Source organism: Protopterus annectens, chromosome 2.part1 (genome assembly GCF_019279795.1).
Source record: "Protopterus annectens isolate FY-2018-M chromosome 2.part1, PAN1.0, whole genome shotgun sequence".
NCBI lineage: Eukaryota > Metazoa > Chordata > Ceratodontiformes > Protopteridae > Protopterus > Protopterus annectens.
In genome coordinates this window covers 784,236,841-784,252,968 of record NC_056729.1, presented here as the reverse complement: position 1 = coordinate 784,252,968, position 16,128 = coordinate 784,236,841, and the positions used below count along the sequence as shown (strand labels likewise).

The 16,128-nt window shown below is 42.2% G+C and overlaps 1 protein-coding gene across 6 annotated transcripts in view; it reads right to left on the bottom strand.

Moving 5' to 3' along the window:
- Window positions 1–16,128, bottom strand: part of PAICS (phosphoribosylaminoimidazole carboxylase and phosphoribosylaminoimidazolesuccinocarboxamide synthase) — a 1,039,115-nt gene that overhangs the window by 555,271 nt on the left and 467,716 nt on the right. For all 6 annotated transcript variants that reach the window (XM_044062488.1, XM_044062489.1, XM_044062490.1 and 3 more), the window contains one exon: window positions 10,119–10,316. In XM_044062488.1, the coding sequence (XP_043918423.1) occupies window positions 10,119–10,316 (198 nt within the window). The remainder of the gene's footprint in view (window positions 1–10,118; window positions 10,317–16,128) is intronic.

Genomic DNA, 16,128 nt, shown 5'->3' with positions numbered 1-16,128 from the left:
TACAAATGCCAGATGGATTTAACAACATGTCTTGGCTTTCTGCCTGAATTAGACAATCGTCCAGGTATGGGTTTACTTGAATATTTCTTTGCCTGCAGAATGCAATGACTGGAGCTAGGCACTTTGTGAATACCCTAGGTGCAGTAGATAGACCAAAGGGCAGGGCAGTGCAGAGAACAGATGGTGCATATGGCCTGCTCTGAAGTGTAGGTATTTTCTGCAAGATTCCCTTACTGGGATGTGCAGGTAAGCTTCCTTCAAATCCAATGTTGCCAGCCAGGCATTTTTGCCTAGCATGGGAAGCAGCTGATGAGTTGAGCATTTTGAATTTTGGGATTACCAAAAAAAAGTGTTTAGGATAGACAGGTCCAGGATAGGACGCCAGGAGCAGTCTTTTCTGGGTACCAGGAAAAGTATTGAGTAAAAACCTTGTCCCCATTCCTCTTCTGGGACAGGCTGACTAGCTCGAATACTTAGAAGAGAGAGAACCTGCTGTTGAGCCTCTGCCCACTGATTTGGTGGTAGGTCTGGCCAACCATTTGGGGTTGGTAAGGTGTGGAAGTGGTATCTGTATCCTTGGGAAACTATTTCAAACCCATTTGTCTTTGGTAATGAGCTCCCAGTTTTTTGCATGTAGGGCGATCTTTCCCCCCCTAAAGGAGCAGTCAGTTGAGCAGGGCTTGGAAGGTCTAAGGTTAAGCCATTGTGACACTTTACCATGGGGGGGGGTGTCTTACTACTTCCAGCTTTGGAAATGGGAGCCCCAAACTGTTTAGGCCTGCGAGTACCTTAAGACTCAAGCCTGGGTGGTCTGCTGGTCCTGGGTTTGGACTGAGAAGGCATGGAAGAGACAAAAGGACCAATTCTTAGAAGGCTAATGCCTATTAAATCTGGGAGGCTGTACTTGCAGGAAATCTAACAGTTTGCATAGATTTAGCTTTTTCCTCCATCTTTTTAAGTAGTACTTCTGCTTTGTTGCAGAACAGCCGGTCTTGGCTTAAGGGACCATCCAGTAATTTAGCTTTACCATGATCTGGCAAAGTTTGCTCCTTAAGCCAAGCATGCCTTCTAAGTACAGACCCAGTGACAGCAGCCCTGCAAGATGCCCAAGTCAAAACCACACTACAAAGTATGTTTACAAACTTGCTCAGCAGAATGCATCCTGTAATTCTTTATTTTCAGCACAGTAAAGAATCAATATAATTTTCTGTTTAAGTAATCCAATAACATGCTGCTGATACTTTAATATATGAAACTGGCAATTTAAGCCCTAATGGCCAAAGTAGGAGAAGTGTACACCTTCGTACCCAATCTGTTCAGGGCCCTGCCATCTCTATCAGAGGGGTAGGGTTTTTGGCAGTAGTAGCTTTAATGCCTTTGGGTCCCCGTGAAATGATCTCTGGATCCGCAGTAGGATTCTTAAGGAGGAACTTTAGAGTCAGGTACTCTGTCTGGGGCCAGGCTAGATTCCAAGAAGGCATCATTTACAACATCCAGTACAGGAGGGATAGCTAAAGGCCTGTGTTGAGGAATTCCCCAAGCCTCTTTTTGGAGTCAGAGTAATCCTGGCTTTCCCAGCGGAAATGCTCCCCAAGAGTATGCAAAGTTTCACCAAAAAAGAGAAATCTTCTGGAGGGGAAGCAGAGGGAATGGAGAACTCTGCATCAGAATCCTCATAGGTAGACGAGGGCAAATCCTGGTCATCAGAAGAAACAGAAATTTCAGAATCCTGATAAGAATCAGAAGCTAAATCTGTTCTAGGTCTCGGAGGGAGAAGGCTGGATTCCCCCGATTAAAATAAGGTCTTCAGCCATTCTTGTTTTTTAGGCATATGGGCCTGACCATGCGGTCTGGGTGCCTGTTTTCTAGGCGTGGATCGCATTTTTGGCCTTGAAGATGATGGCATCAAGTCTGCTATGCAAGTCAGTAGGCCTGACTACACCCTCAGAAGCCAGTGCCTGCAGAGCGGCTCCGGACCCATCCGAGGTAGAAACATCTGCAGGTTTCCTAGTTGAAGCATCTCAAGGCATACCATACTCCAAATGGGTCTCAGTAGAGGCCTGCGAATCTGAAGTAACTGGTATCAGGGACTGCAAAAGCACCTCACTGGAGCACTAGCTACTAGCTTAATGGAAGTGTAGTCGGCAGCTTTGGACCTATGCGGTCTCTGTCTTTATCTTTACGTTTTTTCAGATTGTTGGTAGTCTGATGGCTTACCGAAGCTATTTCTGGATAATTGAACAAAGTACCAAAATAGTTTGATGGGAAAATGAACAGACAACGAATAGTTCGAGAATTGAATAAGGCACAAAACAGACAGACAGTGAGGGACGTCGTGGTCTGGGCCCAAGCAAGGAATCTAATGAAAATCTTGGAGGTATTTGCGTTCCACAAATAACTTTTACGGACATTGGTTTAGAGCAAGAAAGGATCCCCAATGGGGTACTTAGCTTTTTTTGAAGACTTCAGTTCTGAAACTTGAAAAAGAAAATTTCAAGAGTCGGCCAACTGGCACTTCACCAACTGCTTCTGCTTCAGGCACCACACGGCAAGAAAGACTGATGTAATGGTGTCGGCTGCATGCTTTATACCTGACGTCATTGAAGAGGAGACAGCAACAGATGCAGGACCAAAGACTATCAGGCCAACTGAGGGCTACCTGCAAACAGATAACCCAAATGTAATATGACTGCAACAGTGAAACACGAAGAACATACCAGAAGTATGGCGGCCTAAGTTTGCCGTTAAGCTGGACACTTACTCATCCACAGATACTAATGGGTTATCAACAGCAGCTAATGTACATCTGTACTGAAAACGGTCTCAGGTTAATGCAAAGTGTGCAGCAAACACACACTGCTCCCACCCCATAGGATATAAACATTATTCCTCTTCAGACACTGAAAAGTACAGTTTTGTACCTACCATAAATGTAGATGTCCGAGAGGTATGCATCTGCAGTCCTAACAAATGGGTTGTCCTGCCTCAGGCAGCCCTTCGGTCGGCCGGATTCCAAAGTCTGGGTCTGGCCTCGGCTGATGTCGCACTTCACCCGACTTCACTGCGGCAGTCAATTGGGTATAAAGGCATCAGCCGACGCCATTTTCCTCAGTGTTTCTTGCCCCAGATGCCAGGTGCCCTCTAGGAAGGCTAAATTTGGATAAATGCAAATTATTCCAAACAATAGAGAGCAAACAAAAAATAAGCATGTATGTACATATATACAAACAAATACACCATAATAGATTCCCCCAGCTAGCTACAAGATGGGCAAACACCCTAGGAGTACCAGAGGGGAAGGAGGGTGGGTAATCCTGACTGCAGATGCATACCTCTCGGACATCTACATTTACGGTAGGTACAAAACTGTACTATGTCCTTCAAGGATGCATCTGCAGTCCTAACAAATGGGTAGAATACCATAGCCAAACTGGGGGAGGAGGCACTATCATGGTGTAGTTAAGATCCCTTGCAAAACAGCAGTTGCAAAACCTGCTCGGGATCTGGAGTATAAGGGCAGATTATAATGCTTGGCAAATGTATGCACGGAGCTCCAAGTAGCAGCCTCTAAAATGTCTTTGGTAGCCACTCCTTGTAAGAAAACTGTAGTAGTGGCTGTAGCCCTTGTGGAGTGAGGTCTGATGTTTTCTGGAGTTGTCTTCCCATGAAAGGAGTAACAAAATCTAATGCAATTTCCTATCCATTTTGAGATTGTCTGTTTTGAAATTGCTTTTCCTTCCATTCCTGCTGCATATGCTACCAGAAGCTGGTCAGTTTTTCTATTGCTCTTGGTTCTGTCCAGGTAGCAGCGCAATTGTCTGTGTACATCCAAGGTGTGCAGTAGTCTTTCCCCCCTGTTCTGTGGGTTGGGGAAGAATGTTGGTAGGTGGATTGCTTGGTTCAATGATACCCTGGAGACCACCTTTGGCATAAAAGTAGGGTTAGTTCTCAAGGACACTATCCTGATAGAAGATAAGGAAAGGCTGTACTGCCATTAATGCCTGTAATTCAGAAACGCTTCTTGCTGAAGTGATTGCAAGCAGGAAAGCAGTTTTCCAAGATAAGAACTGTAATTCTGCTGTTGCTGCTGGTTCAAAAGGGGGAAGTGTTAACTTTTCCAACACAAAGTTCAGGTCCCATGTAGGTAGAGGTGGCTTCCTTGGAGGCTTTACATTTTTAATTCCTCTCAGAAACTGCCTGAGTAGAGGATGAGAGAAGACTGGAGGATCCATGTTGTATTCTGCTGAAATTGCTGATGCATGAATCTTGGAGGAGTAAGACAGGCCGTTGTGGAAAAGTTCTGCTAAATATTCCAGGATGTTAGCCAATGATACATTTTCTCCTTTTGTTGTACTCCAAATGAGGTATATTTTCCATTTTGCTGAATAAGTCTTCCTTGTGGAGGGTCTGCGAGCCTCCAGGATAATGTCTTTAACCCTCTGGGATAAATCTGGGTTATTTTGTTTCATGTAAGATTCCAGGCAGCTAGCTGTAGTGTTTTCAAGTTTGGATGCAGGATCTTGAAGTTGTTCTGTGTTAGCAGCAGAGGAACTAGAGGTAGAGGCCATGCGTGTGTCCGAGACATACTTCTCAGAAGCGGGTACCAATGCTGTCTCTGCCAGTCTGGAGCTATCAGTATGATCCTTGGGTGATCTTCCTTGATCTTCAGTAGCACTTTGTGCATCAAAGGTAGAGGTGGGAATGCATATGCTGTTAGGTTTTCCCAACTGAAGGATAGAGAGTCCACCTTCCAAGCAAGTGGGTGGAATGTCCTTGTACAGAATTTTCTCAATTGGTGGTTGTGTGGGGATGCGAACAGGTCTATTTCTGGTAGCCCCCATTTCTTTGTAATGGTTTTGAAGATGTCCGGATGCAGCATCCATTCGTGGGCATCCGTGGTAGTTCTGCTTAATGTGTCTGCTAATGTATTTTCTTTTCCTGGCACAAATAAGGCCTGGAGCTGAATGTTGAGGTTCAGGGCCACATTCCAGAGGTCCATTGCCATCCGGCATAGAGGGTATGAAAGTGTGCCTCCCTGCTTGTTGATATACCACATAACTGTGGTGTTGTCCGTCCTTATCAGCAAATGACCCTGTTGAAGAAACGGTCTGAATGTCTGAATTGCCTGTTTCACTGCCATGGAATTATTGGAATTTGGGTTTCTAGGCTGTGCTTGTGTTGAGACCATAAATTCCTTAGGTACCATTGCAACTTCCTCATGTGCAGTCTGGCATGTGGAATCAATATTATGCAGGAAGCCATGTAACCCAGGGCTTGCAGGATTTTCCTTGCTGTAAGCTGGTTCTGCTTTGTTAATGCCTTGAAATAGAGTGGTAGTTGCTTTTGCTTTTCTGCTGTGAGAAATGCCATTTGACTTGATGTGTCCAGTTCTGCACCCAAGAATGTAATCCTTTGGGATGGTACCAGCCTTGACTTATGTTGACTGTGTATCCCAAGGCCTGCAGTAGATGAAATACCTTTTCCAGATCCTTTGTTAATTTGATCTTGTTGTCCGCTTGTAGTAGGCAGTCGTCCAGGTATGGATAAATTTGAATTCCCTGAAGCCTGCAATGAGCAATTACTGATGCCAGGCATTTCGTGAATACTCTGGGCGCAGTAGATAAGCCAAAGGGCAATGCTGAGAATTGATAATGCTCTGATCCTGCAAGAAATCTGAGGTATCTTCTGCAATCTGGTCGAATAGGGACGTGCAGGTATGCCTCCTTGAGATCTAGACTCACCAGCCAAGCCTCCTTGCCCAGCATGGGAAGAAGGTGCTGTAGGGTCAGCATTTTGAAACTGAGATATGTGTTGAGAGCGGACAGGTCGAGAATAGGCCTCCATTGGTTTTCTTTTCTTGGCACCAGGAAAAGTCTGGAATAAAATCCTTGTCCCATAGCCGGTACCTTTTCTATAGCTCACATCCTTAGTAAGTGGTTGATTTGGTCTACAGCGTTTGTCTTTTGGTTTGGTGGCATTCCTCTCTTCCTTGGTAGAGTATGGAAGTGAAACCTGTAACCTTTGTCTATTGTCTGTAAAATCCATTTGTCTCCTGTGATGTAATGCCAGTTTACTGAAAATAAGGCTAGCTTTCCGCCTAAGGGTGCTTGCAGTTGTTCCCTGGTAGGCGGTATCAGAGTCAAGTCACTGCGACTGTCCTGTGGAAGTGGTAGTAGTTGGATCTGTGGCAGTACTTCTCTGGTTGTTAGGCTGCCACTGACGTCCCCTGTAGGCACCTCTGGACTGACGTCCCCTGTAGGCACCTCTGGACTGACCTCTGCCTCTTGAGCGCCTATTTCTGCCTCTCTGTGCTCTGTTGTCTGGAAAGGACCAATTCTTCGAAGGCCAATTTCTACTAAATCTAGGAGGCTGGACCTGTAAGAAGTCCTTGACTGTTTGGACAGATTTTGCTTTTTCCTCCACCTTCTTTAACACTTGCTGTGCAGGGGAGCCAAACAAACTGAGTTTCTCCATGGGTGCATCCAGGAGCTTTGATTTTACATGGTCTGGTAAGGATTGCTCTTTTAACCATGCATATCTTCTGATCACTGTACCAGTCATAGCTGATCTAAAGGAAGCCTCCAGTGCATCATAGCCGCATTTTAAGGAAGGATTACTGACCTGCTGAATGTTATGTACCAAATCCTGAAGGGACTTACGGTCTATAGGTTCAGGAGAGGATAGTTTTTTTATTTAACTGATCTAACAAAAATTCCTGATACTGAATCATGTGGAATTGACAGTTTAAAGTCCTAGCCGAAAGAGTAGCAGAAGTACAAACTTTTTTACCCCATCTCTCTAATGCTCTAGATTCTCTTTCAGAGGGGAGGGGATTTTTGGTAGTTGCTACAGCTTTGGGGCCTTGAGAAATAGTTTCAGGATCTGCAATAGGAGCCTTATACAGGTGATAATGCGTGTCCAGGACCCTGTAGTATCTGGCGGGCTTAGCAGGGGCCGGAAGAAGAGAGTCAGGGGCAGTACAAGCATCATTGAATGCATCATCCACAACTGTTAGTACTGGAGGAATGGCTAAAGGCCTATGCTGTGGTAAATGCAAAAAGGTCCTGAGCAGTTTCCTAGAATCTGAAAAATCCTGGCCCTGCCATTGAAATTGTTCCCTCATAGCATGCAAGGTTTCCCCAAAAGAAAATTCCTCAGGAGGAGAGGCAGAAGGAATGGAGTCTTCTGCGTCAGAATCCTCATATGGAGAATAAGGGCCTTCAGGAGGATTTGAGTTTTCTGAATCATCAGAAGAATAATCCGTAGAGACTGGTTCAGGGGGCTCTGCTCTAGGTCTCTTCTCTGGAGGGGGATGAGAGGCCCTGTCAGGGTGAGGTTGGGATCCCCTGATCAAAGGGATGAGATCCTCTGCCAGGCTAAGCATTTGGGAACTAGAGCTAGGCCTGTGTGAGGGGGTTTTAGAAGGCAAGGCCTTTGAAGATTTAGCTGCTTTAGCCCTAGAGAAAGCCTTGATAGACATGGATGCAGAGGGCCTAGCAGCTCCACGTGCAGGAGTAGATATATCCAAAGGAATAGTGTCTGATAAATCCTGGGTGCCTGCAACAGCAGGAGAAATTTCAGTAGCAGATTCAGTCATGCTGTGTGAGGCCTCGGCTGCAGGAGGAATGTTTTCAGCCGAAGGAAGAACCGAGGGCTTCCTACCAAAGAACCGCGGTAGGCTTAACTGTGGTTTCGGCCGAAACCACGGACTCGAGTGTCGGTCCTTTTCTAACGCTTTTTAGCTAAATGCGAAGTCGGAATCTCAGACGGCATTTTGTAAGCAAAAGCGGGACCAAAAAACTCCTCCGCAAACTCCGACCGATGTCCAAGTGTCCGTCGATTGAAGGAAGCACAGGCTAGACAAGCTGCTACGTCGTGGTCTGGGCCTAAGCAAGGAAGGCAATAAGAGTGGAAATCCTTATGAGGTATTTGTTTCCCACAAGTTAAACAATTATTTACTTTTTCTGACATCGGCTGAGGCAAGAAAGAGTCCCCGGCAAGAAAGAGTCCCCAATGGGGTACTTAGCTTTTTAGAAGTCTTCGTGTGTAGTAGAAAACACTGGATCTGACCGACCGGCACTTGCGAACAGCTTCTGCTTCGGGCACCGCGCGGCAAGAAAGACTGAGGAAAATGGCGTCGGCTGATGCCTTTATACCCAATTGACTGCCGCAGTGACGTCGGGTGAAGTGCGACATCAGCCGAGGCCAGACCCAGACTTTGGAATCCAGCCGACCGAAAGGCTGCCTGAGGCAGGACAACCCATTTGTTAGGACTGCAGATGCATCCTTGAAGGACATCAAACATATGATCATGTCTCCACAGTGTTAAGAGAATCATTCGCGGTCTTAAGCCAATCTCTGTGGAAATATATTCAATATCAAAGTCTACCTACCAGTGTATTTTTTCTCTCAAGACACATCACACACCCTTTTGCTATGTACAAATCCACGTAAATCACTCAGCTGGAAATGGCCCCAAGACTTCCAATAAAATTTAAAAAAAAGAAATTCTTTTAACTCTTCCAACAGATTAACAGGACTAATTCAACTAAAGTCACTTCAGAGAAGCTGGTTTGCCGTCTCACTTGTCGAGCCAAAGACACTTCTCTTTGATCTAATCTCTCTTTAGGACTAGTGGCTCTATACACCCATACTGGTGACCTAGCATACTACACCTTTGGAAAGATAAGTCTTCCAAGAAGACTGAATGCTGCAATGAAATCAAAAGGTGCTTCAAAGTATTAGTTTAAGGGTGTGCACACTTAAGCAACCAGCTTATTGTACATTTATTTTTTTATATCTTTTTCCCCCCAACAGATTTGTGGTTTCAACTGAATTTTACAGGTTAAAGGTCACATTAAAGGTAGGAAAGTTTTGATGGGATTTATTGTGGTCTCATTTTTTATATCCCAGAAACCTGGTACTTTAACAGGGGGTGTGTACACTTTATATCCATTGTATTCCGTGTGTGCGTGTGTATATAACACATCACATACATATTTTATATACGCAATACACACATTTCTTTCCAGAGAGAACAGAGTGGGTTGAGTTGTGGGAACTAACGGGCCTAACACACCCAGAGGCCAGGATCGGAACTGGGCCTCAGACCAGTCTGCCAGGTCATATATACCTCTACTCCCTACCCAGCCTGACCTACCCCTGTAATGGGTATTACACTCCAAGTGTTGCTGCCAGGGAAATGCAGATCAAAAATTCCACAAGCTAGCTTAAACTCAACACATCAAGCCACCTCAATGCAAATGCTGCCATATTCATCCTTGCACACCTGTGCAGGTCACCACCCATAACAGGTGAGAATATTGCTTATGCCTACCCCTGTCAGACTATCTTCCCTTGTTGGTGTTCCAGCATAGGTTAGGCATACCACAAGTGTCTGAGATATTAAAAAGTTATGAAACTTTACACAAAAAACTGCAGAATTCCTATACAAGATTATTCTCTGGGCTGGCTCAAATTTGTATCCTCCGTATACACACAGTCATACAAGAATACATCAAAGTTTGATATACAGGCAGCCAGCCTACCTAACCCTTTGACATATATATATATATATATATATATATATATATATACATAGAAACAATCAATACAACACAGGCAACTGCATTTTTAAACTACTTATTTGCAGACCCAGACAACTCAACCGTCATTCAATCATTCATTACACCAGAGGAGACGGCCTGGGTTGTAAAGTCCAAAGCAATTCACTGGCTCAAAAGGGTACAAGCTCTTCAGTATTACAGGATACCAGCATTGCTACCCTCCAATATGCTTTAGCTAACCGCAAACTCTGCTTTCAAAAAAGAGTCGGTCTCTGGTATCCAGAGCAGAGATGGTCTTTTACAGATATTAAAGACATACTACTGCTGACCATTCTTAACTATCCAACCATGAGTGCAGGAACGTTTGAAGTTTTTCCACCCTCATCCAAAGCAAAGAAAGCTAGCTACCACCACTCATACCAACCTGGTCTAACATTCAGCACCCAAGCAGTTTATTACCTTGCAACACCAACACGGTGATGCAGTGTAAAGGTCAGTCATTTAGACTTTACACTGATGTTTGAATGTACTTTATAAAAGAACGCTACTTACCAGCTTCGTGGAGAAGCCTGAAGACACAACAGGTAGTTTTGTTGGACAGTGCCGCTTTTCCTTCCATTTGATCTTTTTTGGCTGCATTACCAGCTGTAATCTGGTCCTTGGACTGCATCAACACATGTCCTGGGAAATCAGGAAGTAGATAAACTTCCTTTGTTTTACCCTCACTGAGCTTAGTTCCAATTTTCAGTCCTAAAACACAAATACATACATACATAATTTTAGTGCATCCAGGATTACAGGCATGCCAAGTATATTCAACCACCAACATCCTGCAAAATAAAAACTATCAAAATGAATGGCTCCCTCAAAATTAAATAAAATATCAAACATCTCAACACAGGCCTCGCCTCCTAAAAAGGTGAGATGACAAAACATACAATTAAGAGTTTTGGAGAAAGCTTAACTAATTTCTTCACAAAATTAGGACTTCATCATCCCACACATTATGACACATTCTGTATTATAATTTAATGTCAATAAAATTAGAAATAAAAATGCAGTTAATCACCCAAAAACTTCATTGTATTCCCACCCTCTTCAATACCAAAATTCCATTCTCAGCCTTTGCCGACGACCTTAACCTCTATTACTACCGCTCCAATTCTGGACTTCCAAAATTACTAGACTCAAATACTCAAAATTTGACAACTATAAACTCAACTTAGAGAAATCAACCATTTTCCCCTGAACCCTTTTTGCTGACTACCTAGCTGCCCCCCCCCCCAAAAAAAAAAACAAATTAAATGATTCTCTACAGTATATCGGTATTTCCTTTCACCAATACCCCCAAAAAAGCTGTTAATATCTCCAAACTACAATCCAATAGCCAACAAGATTTGAACAGATAGGCAAAATTATACCTCCCACTTCTCGCCAAAGCTGCTATAATCAAAATGAACATTCTACCTAGTCTAGGTATTAAACGCATCTAACATAGGAATTCACAATAATTTTAAAAATCTCCACACATCTTTCTCCAAATTCCTATGGTCCCCCAAATCAATTAGAATTAGCTAGAACAGGCCAACTCTCCCAAAACAAGGGTGGTTTAAGTCTACCGGACTTCAAACTTCATTACAGTGTTTTCAATGGTAACAATATCCAATTAGTCTACCTGGTCTCCTACACGGGAGAACTTGTACTACAACTATATCAAAATTATACTACAACTATATCAAAACATTCAGCTTTAACCCCAAAGCTCTCCCCTTTGAATACAGAAAACCTAAAAAAAAACTTCAAATTACTATCAAACATTAAGCATAAAATAACTATTCTTCAGAAGATTTTCAAATCTCTAAAAACTGTCCATTGCTTTTAATACCCTGCAACCAATTCCACCTCAACCCCAACCTTAGATTGAGCAACAAAAATGATCACCCTGGATTAATGTCCCCTTATCAGAGAGGGAACTATAGCAAATCTCCTTCCTCTCAGAAATAAAATTATACAAAATAAGACTACACGTCTCTACCCAAAATAGATAATCATCTTGAGACAAATCCTTGAACTGTCATACCTTGGAAGATGCACCTCTAAATATCAACGCCTGCAAATCCATACTGAACCTCCTCTTACTTAAGAAAATGACTTCTAATTCATACAAACTACCTATCTGAACACAAAAAGATCAAATATTTTCAAACTACTGGAAAGACCAAGATCCTTCCATTATCTCTAACCAAATCTTCCAAGCTATTCATCTCCCTGAAACGTAATCACCCTAAAACATTTGCCTATACCCAAACTTAATCTTCAGGAACGCATACCTCACCCCTGCTACACGGTCTAAAGGCTATCCCTCATCAGTCCCCATCATACCAATCGCATCGCTGACCTGGCTCCATAGTTTTTGGAGCTGCAAATGTTTTTAGACTCTGGTGCTCCCTTTGGGTACAACTGGAAAAAAAAAAAAAAGGATATAAAAACAACTTTGTCCTGGAAATTGACAATATTGCATATCCCCCTATATAGGATTATCCAAACTTCACATGCTTATTTTAGTAACACTAACAACCTTTTCCCTTGTCAAACTTTATATCACCCTTAACTGGAAGGATAGAGCTCTAACTCGCTTAGGATGGATTTAAACTACTTCCTACCAAACACTTTCCCACAAATATCTGAAATACACCCAAAGACAGTCCACACTTTACTGAATATTGGGGTACTTTATAGATATCCTTCTACCTCAATCTTGGTAACATCCATTTTGTTGGACACAACACATATAGGCATTTGTTGTATACAAGTCTAGATTACCTTCATTGTTTTGGTTGTGCATTGTCAGTTACCATTTTGTACCGAATTATTAAAAATAGTTAATAAAAAGATTAAAAACATGCAGTACTCAAGTCTTGCTTCTGACAAATTACCCCAATATGAATAACCCCAAGTTACTTTACGCCCACTTCTTGAATGCTATACGTACAATAAAAAGCAACAAGCAAGATGGGTTACTTAATGCCCACTTCTTGAATATTATACGTACAATAAAAAGTAACAAGCACGATGGGATACTCAAGTACACAGTCACTAAAAATAGATGCCTACAGAGTTGAAACCATCAAAAAATGAATGCGAAACAGAGCATAAACAAATTTAGTTGGTAAAGGAAGGAGAGGAAAACCTAGCTGCAACTTAAACATTCTGACAACACTGTTTTGAAGCACCTGCACATGGTTTAGTCCCAGAAAAGAATGGATGAACAGAACCACCAGAAGGTTAGCCAGCAGCCACTAAATGAGATTTTCAAAACACTACAGAAATAGGAAACAAATTTTTGCAGCACTCAGAACAGCTTCAAGCCTTGCCTGGAAAAAACACTAAACATAAGATAGTCATGGAGTAAAATTTAAGATACCTGAAATATGGTATTTAAAAATTCCAGAAATTTGATGACATAAGCCTGCATCTTTCATGTTTCCAGGCTGGAAGGGAATGACAATAGCACAGTAGGGCCTTCCACTGTCAAAGCAAGTAGGTGATGGGCTAGGCCACAATCACTGACAAATTTAGCTGTCAAATAGTGTGTACAAGTTAACTAAAAAAGTCAACCAATACTTACACTGACTGGAATTATTTGCTTTTTTCTGAAATTCAACATATTACTCTAAAAGTTTATGCATATGGTGTTTTTGTGCTGTAAGTGTCTGAAGTAGTAGCCAGTGAAAATTGAAGAAAACTGCCAGAATGAAGGAAAAAAAATGATCAGTAGCCTTTGAACAGTTAGCTTAGCCATACTGTGGGGTGCCACCCTCTTATCCACCCCCCCCCCTTTAGTTGTCACAGTGTAATATTTAATTAGTGTCGTTTTACCTATGGCACTTTTGTTTTTTTTTTACTCCAGGTGCATATTCTTGACATGGTTATCAAGTAAACAAAAAGTAAATGGTTACATGCAAAATACACCTCATATCAGTTTCAACATACATTGAAATTTAAAATGAGCCTATCACCAGGAATGGGCAGAGCATGCTAGTGCACACCCTGCTGCAAAAGTGGTACTCCTTTTCTTTACTGGAATGGCTCTAACCTCTATTAGGGCCACAGTGGCTTAATAGGCAGGAAACCCTGAACAACCTACACTGTTACTGACTTGACTTCTATAGAGGTAATAAACAATTCAGTAAAAACTACATCCTGGTCTAGTTTGCTTTAATACTCTGGGTACCAGACAAGACAATTAAGAGGGAACCAGCAAGGTGTTCTGTGGCAATAGATTTTAGGACTGAGCAGTAATGTAATGATTGATGGTAAATTCAAAGTTGATATTTTATAAAAAATATTTGTACATGTATAGACACTATATACACACACACACACACACACACACACACACACACACACACAAGTCAGCTTATAGAAAAGGAAGCGCGCATAAAACAATTTCCTTCATTGCATTTCGGGAAGATCTGACAAGGTGCTTTCTAGAGTACAAAGACATTTCCATTAGATGTCAGAATGTAGTATTCCTTCTATAGCAATGGCCACCATAAATAAGGTAACACAAGTTACTTAATCTCTGGATACAATGGTATACACTGTGCATGCAGTGACCATCTGGAAAGTTAGTGTGTATACCTACCACCATGGGGTCTCATTTAATTGTCTAAGTGAATTAGTCGGATATGCATGAAAAAAAGGATAACTGGATGGGTTCAAGTAAGCCTATACTCCTATCCAAGAAAAAAGGGAGGGTATTTCTCCCATATGTACAGAACAGATCGAATTCATCATGCACCCTTCCGTAAATCCATTTTCCAGTCCTTTGACTATCTTGAAGTCAATTCCTATCCCAGGGAGAGAGCAGTACTTTCATTAGGTAGACTTAACCATGATCCTTACCAGACAAATGTATCTATCTAGAGGAATAACTTCTTGCCACTAGAAATGACAGCATTCACTATATCACAACATACATATTTGAAGAGGTTAGAATGGAGGTAATCAGTCCTTGGACCATGTCTCCACGTCCTGTAGGTTAGTAATAATGCAGCCCAAACACTTGAGCTGTGGCTGCAGAAGCAATTACTGTGGAGAACTAGTCAGTGGCAGGAGGTTCAGTTAGGTTAGCTTGGCTTATGGCACACATGCCAAAAGAAGAAATACCTGCAAGCAAACTAATCCTCAACAAGGAAATATGGCTTGGGAAGTAAAATGTGGTGGAAACAAGGGTAGCTATGCTGCAACAGCCTCCTGAGACTAAAATACGTTTTACTTTCCATAGTCCCAATGTACGTACCTGTTTATTAGCAACCCACAGGAAGCAAACAGCTAGCAGACTGGCCAATCAGGAAAAGGGGGATATTTCACTAGGTATTAATGGACCCCAAATAGGGAGTGCAAATAGTCATCCCGATATCCCTATTGCCATGAAATGGTCACACGTTTTGTTACATACAGCTTGTTTATACTTGCTGCTGCTACACGTCTCCTAATAAACAGGAGTGGTTTCTAAACATGTCAACTCAGCACAAATATTTAGTTTGAACTGCATTCTTTAACAATCCCAATGTGCCGAAGTGTTCTCGAATACACAAGAGTGCACTGTACAATTTGTCCATTAACCAGTGTCTTAATTGTAAGAGAGGAAAAAAAAAACCCGCCATAACTCAAAACAAGACATAGGAATATCAAAAGATAAAACCAATTTAATATACTTGCCAAACTTCTAAACTCACTATGGTTTTACTTCCCCGCCCCATAATGGACTGGGCTAAATCAGTGCCCCACAACATACTTATATTTTTTGTTCTGTAACAGAGGAAAGTTACATAACTTGCCACTATATTACATACACGTAGTAAGTACCTGGGTGCCCCCCATGAATTATTTACTTCTGCAAACCAGTTTCCAATAGTGTTTGCAACAGGGGGCAGACTTCACCATCAAAAAGGCAAACCTTAAGACCAGGATCAAGGTTAATACAGAAATCGTACAGTGCACAAACAGTAGACTGCCATCTAGCTACCTTGTTTCCAGTGCAGGGTTACCCCACCCAACGTTTTATCTAGGACTTGGAAAGGTATGAACTGAGAGAGTAACTAGCTTTAAAAAAAAAAAATAAGCAGAGCTGAAATAATCAAGTGCACCTGTGACCTGTGTAGTGATGCTACATTAAACCTTTCCTGCATTGTTCCAGTTTACATTTTTAGTTTGTTCTGGGTCCTTTGTCTTGTACTTTAATTAGCAGCTGAGGGAAAAAAATGGTCTGCATTATTCAACATCTTTCCACAAGAGATTGTGTAGCAATGGGCATATGTGCCAACAGCTACGCCAATCTCATTATGCTCATCTGGGAACTTAAGCACATTTTGGTTGATACATATGTAGAACACATTTTAGACGTTTTGTGGATATTTTGAGTTTGGAAGGGTACACGAGAGGAGTTGGGCAAGTTTATAGAAGAGCTCAATGCTAGTACTACATTTCTGAGATTTACAGCAGAGTATTCCAAGGTGGAAATTAGTTTTCTGGATGTCCTTTAAGAGTTTCAAGC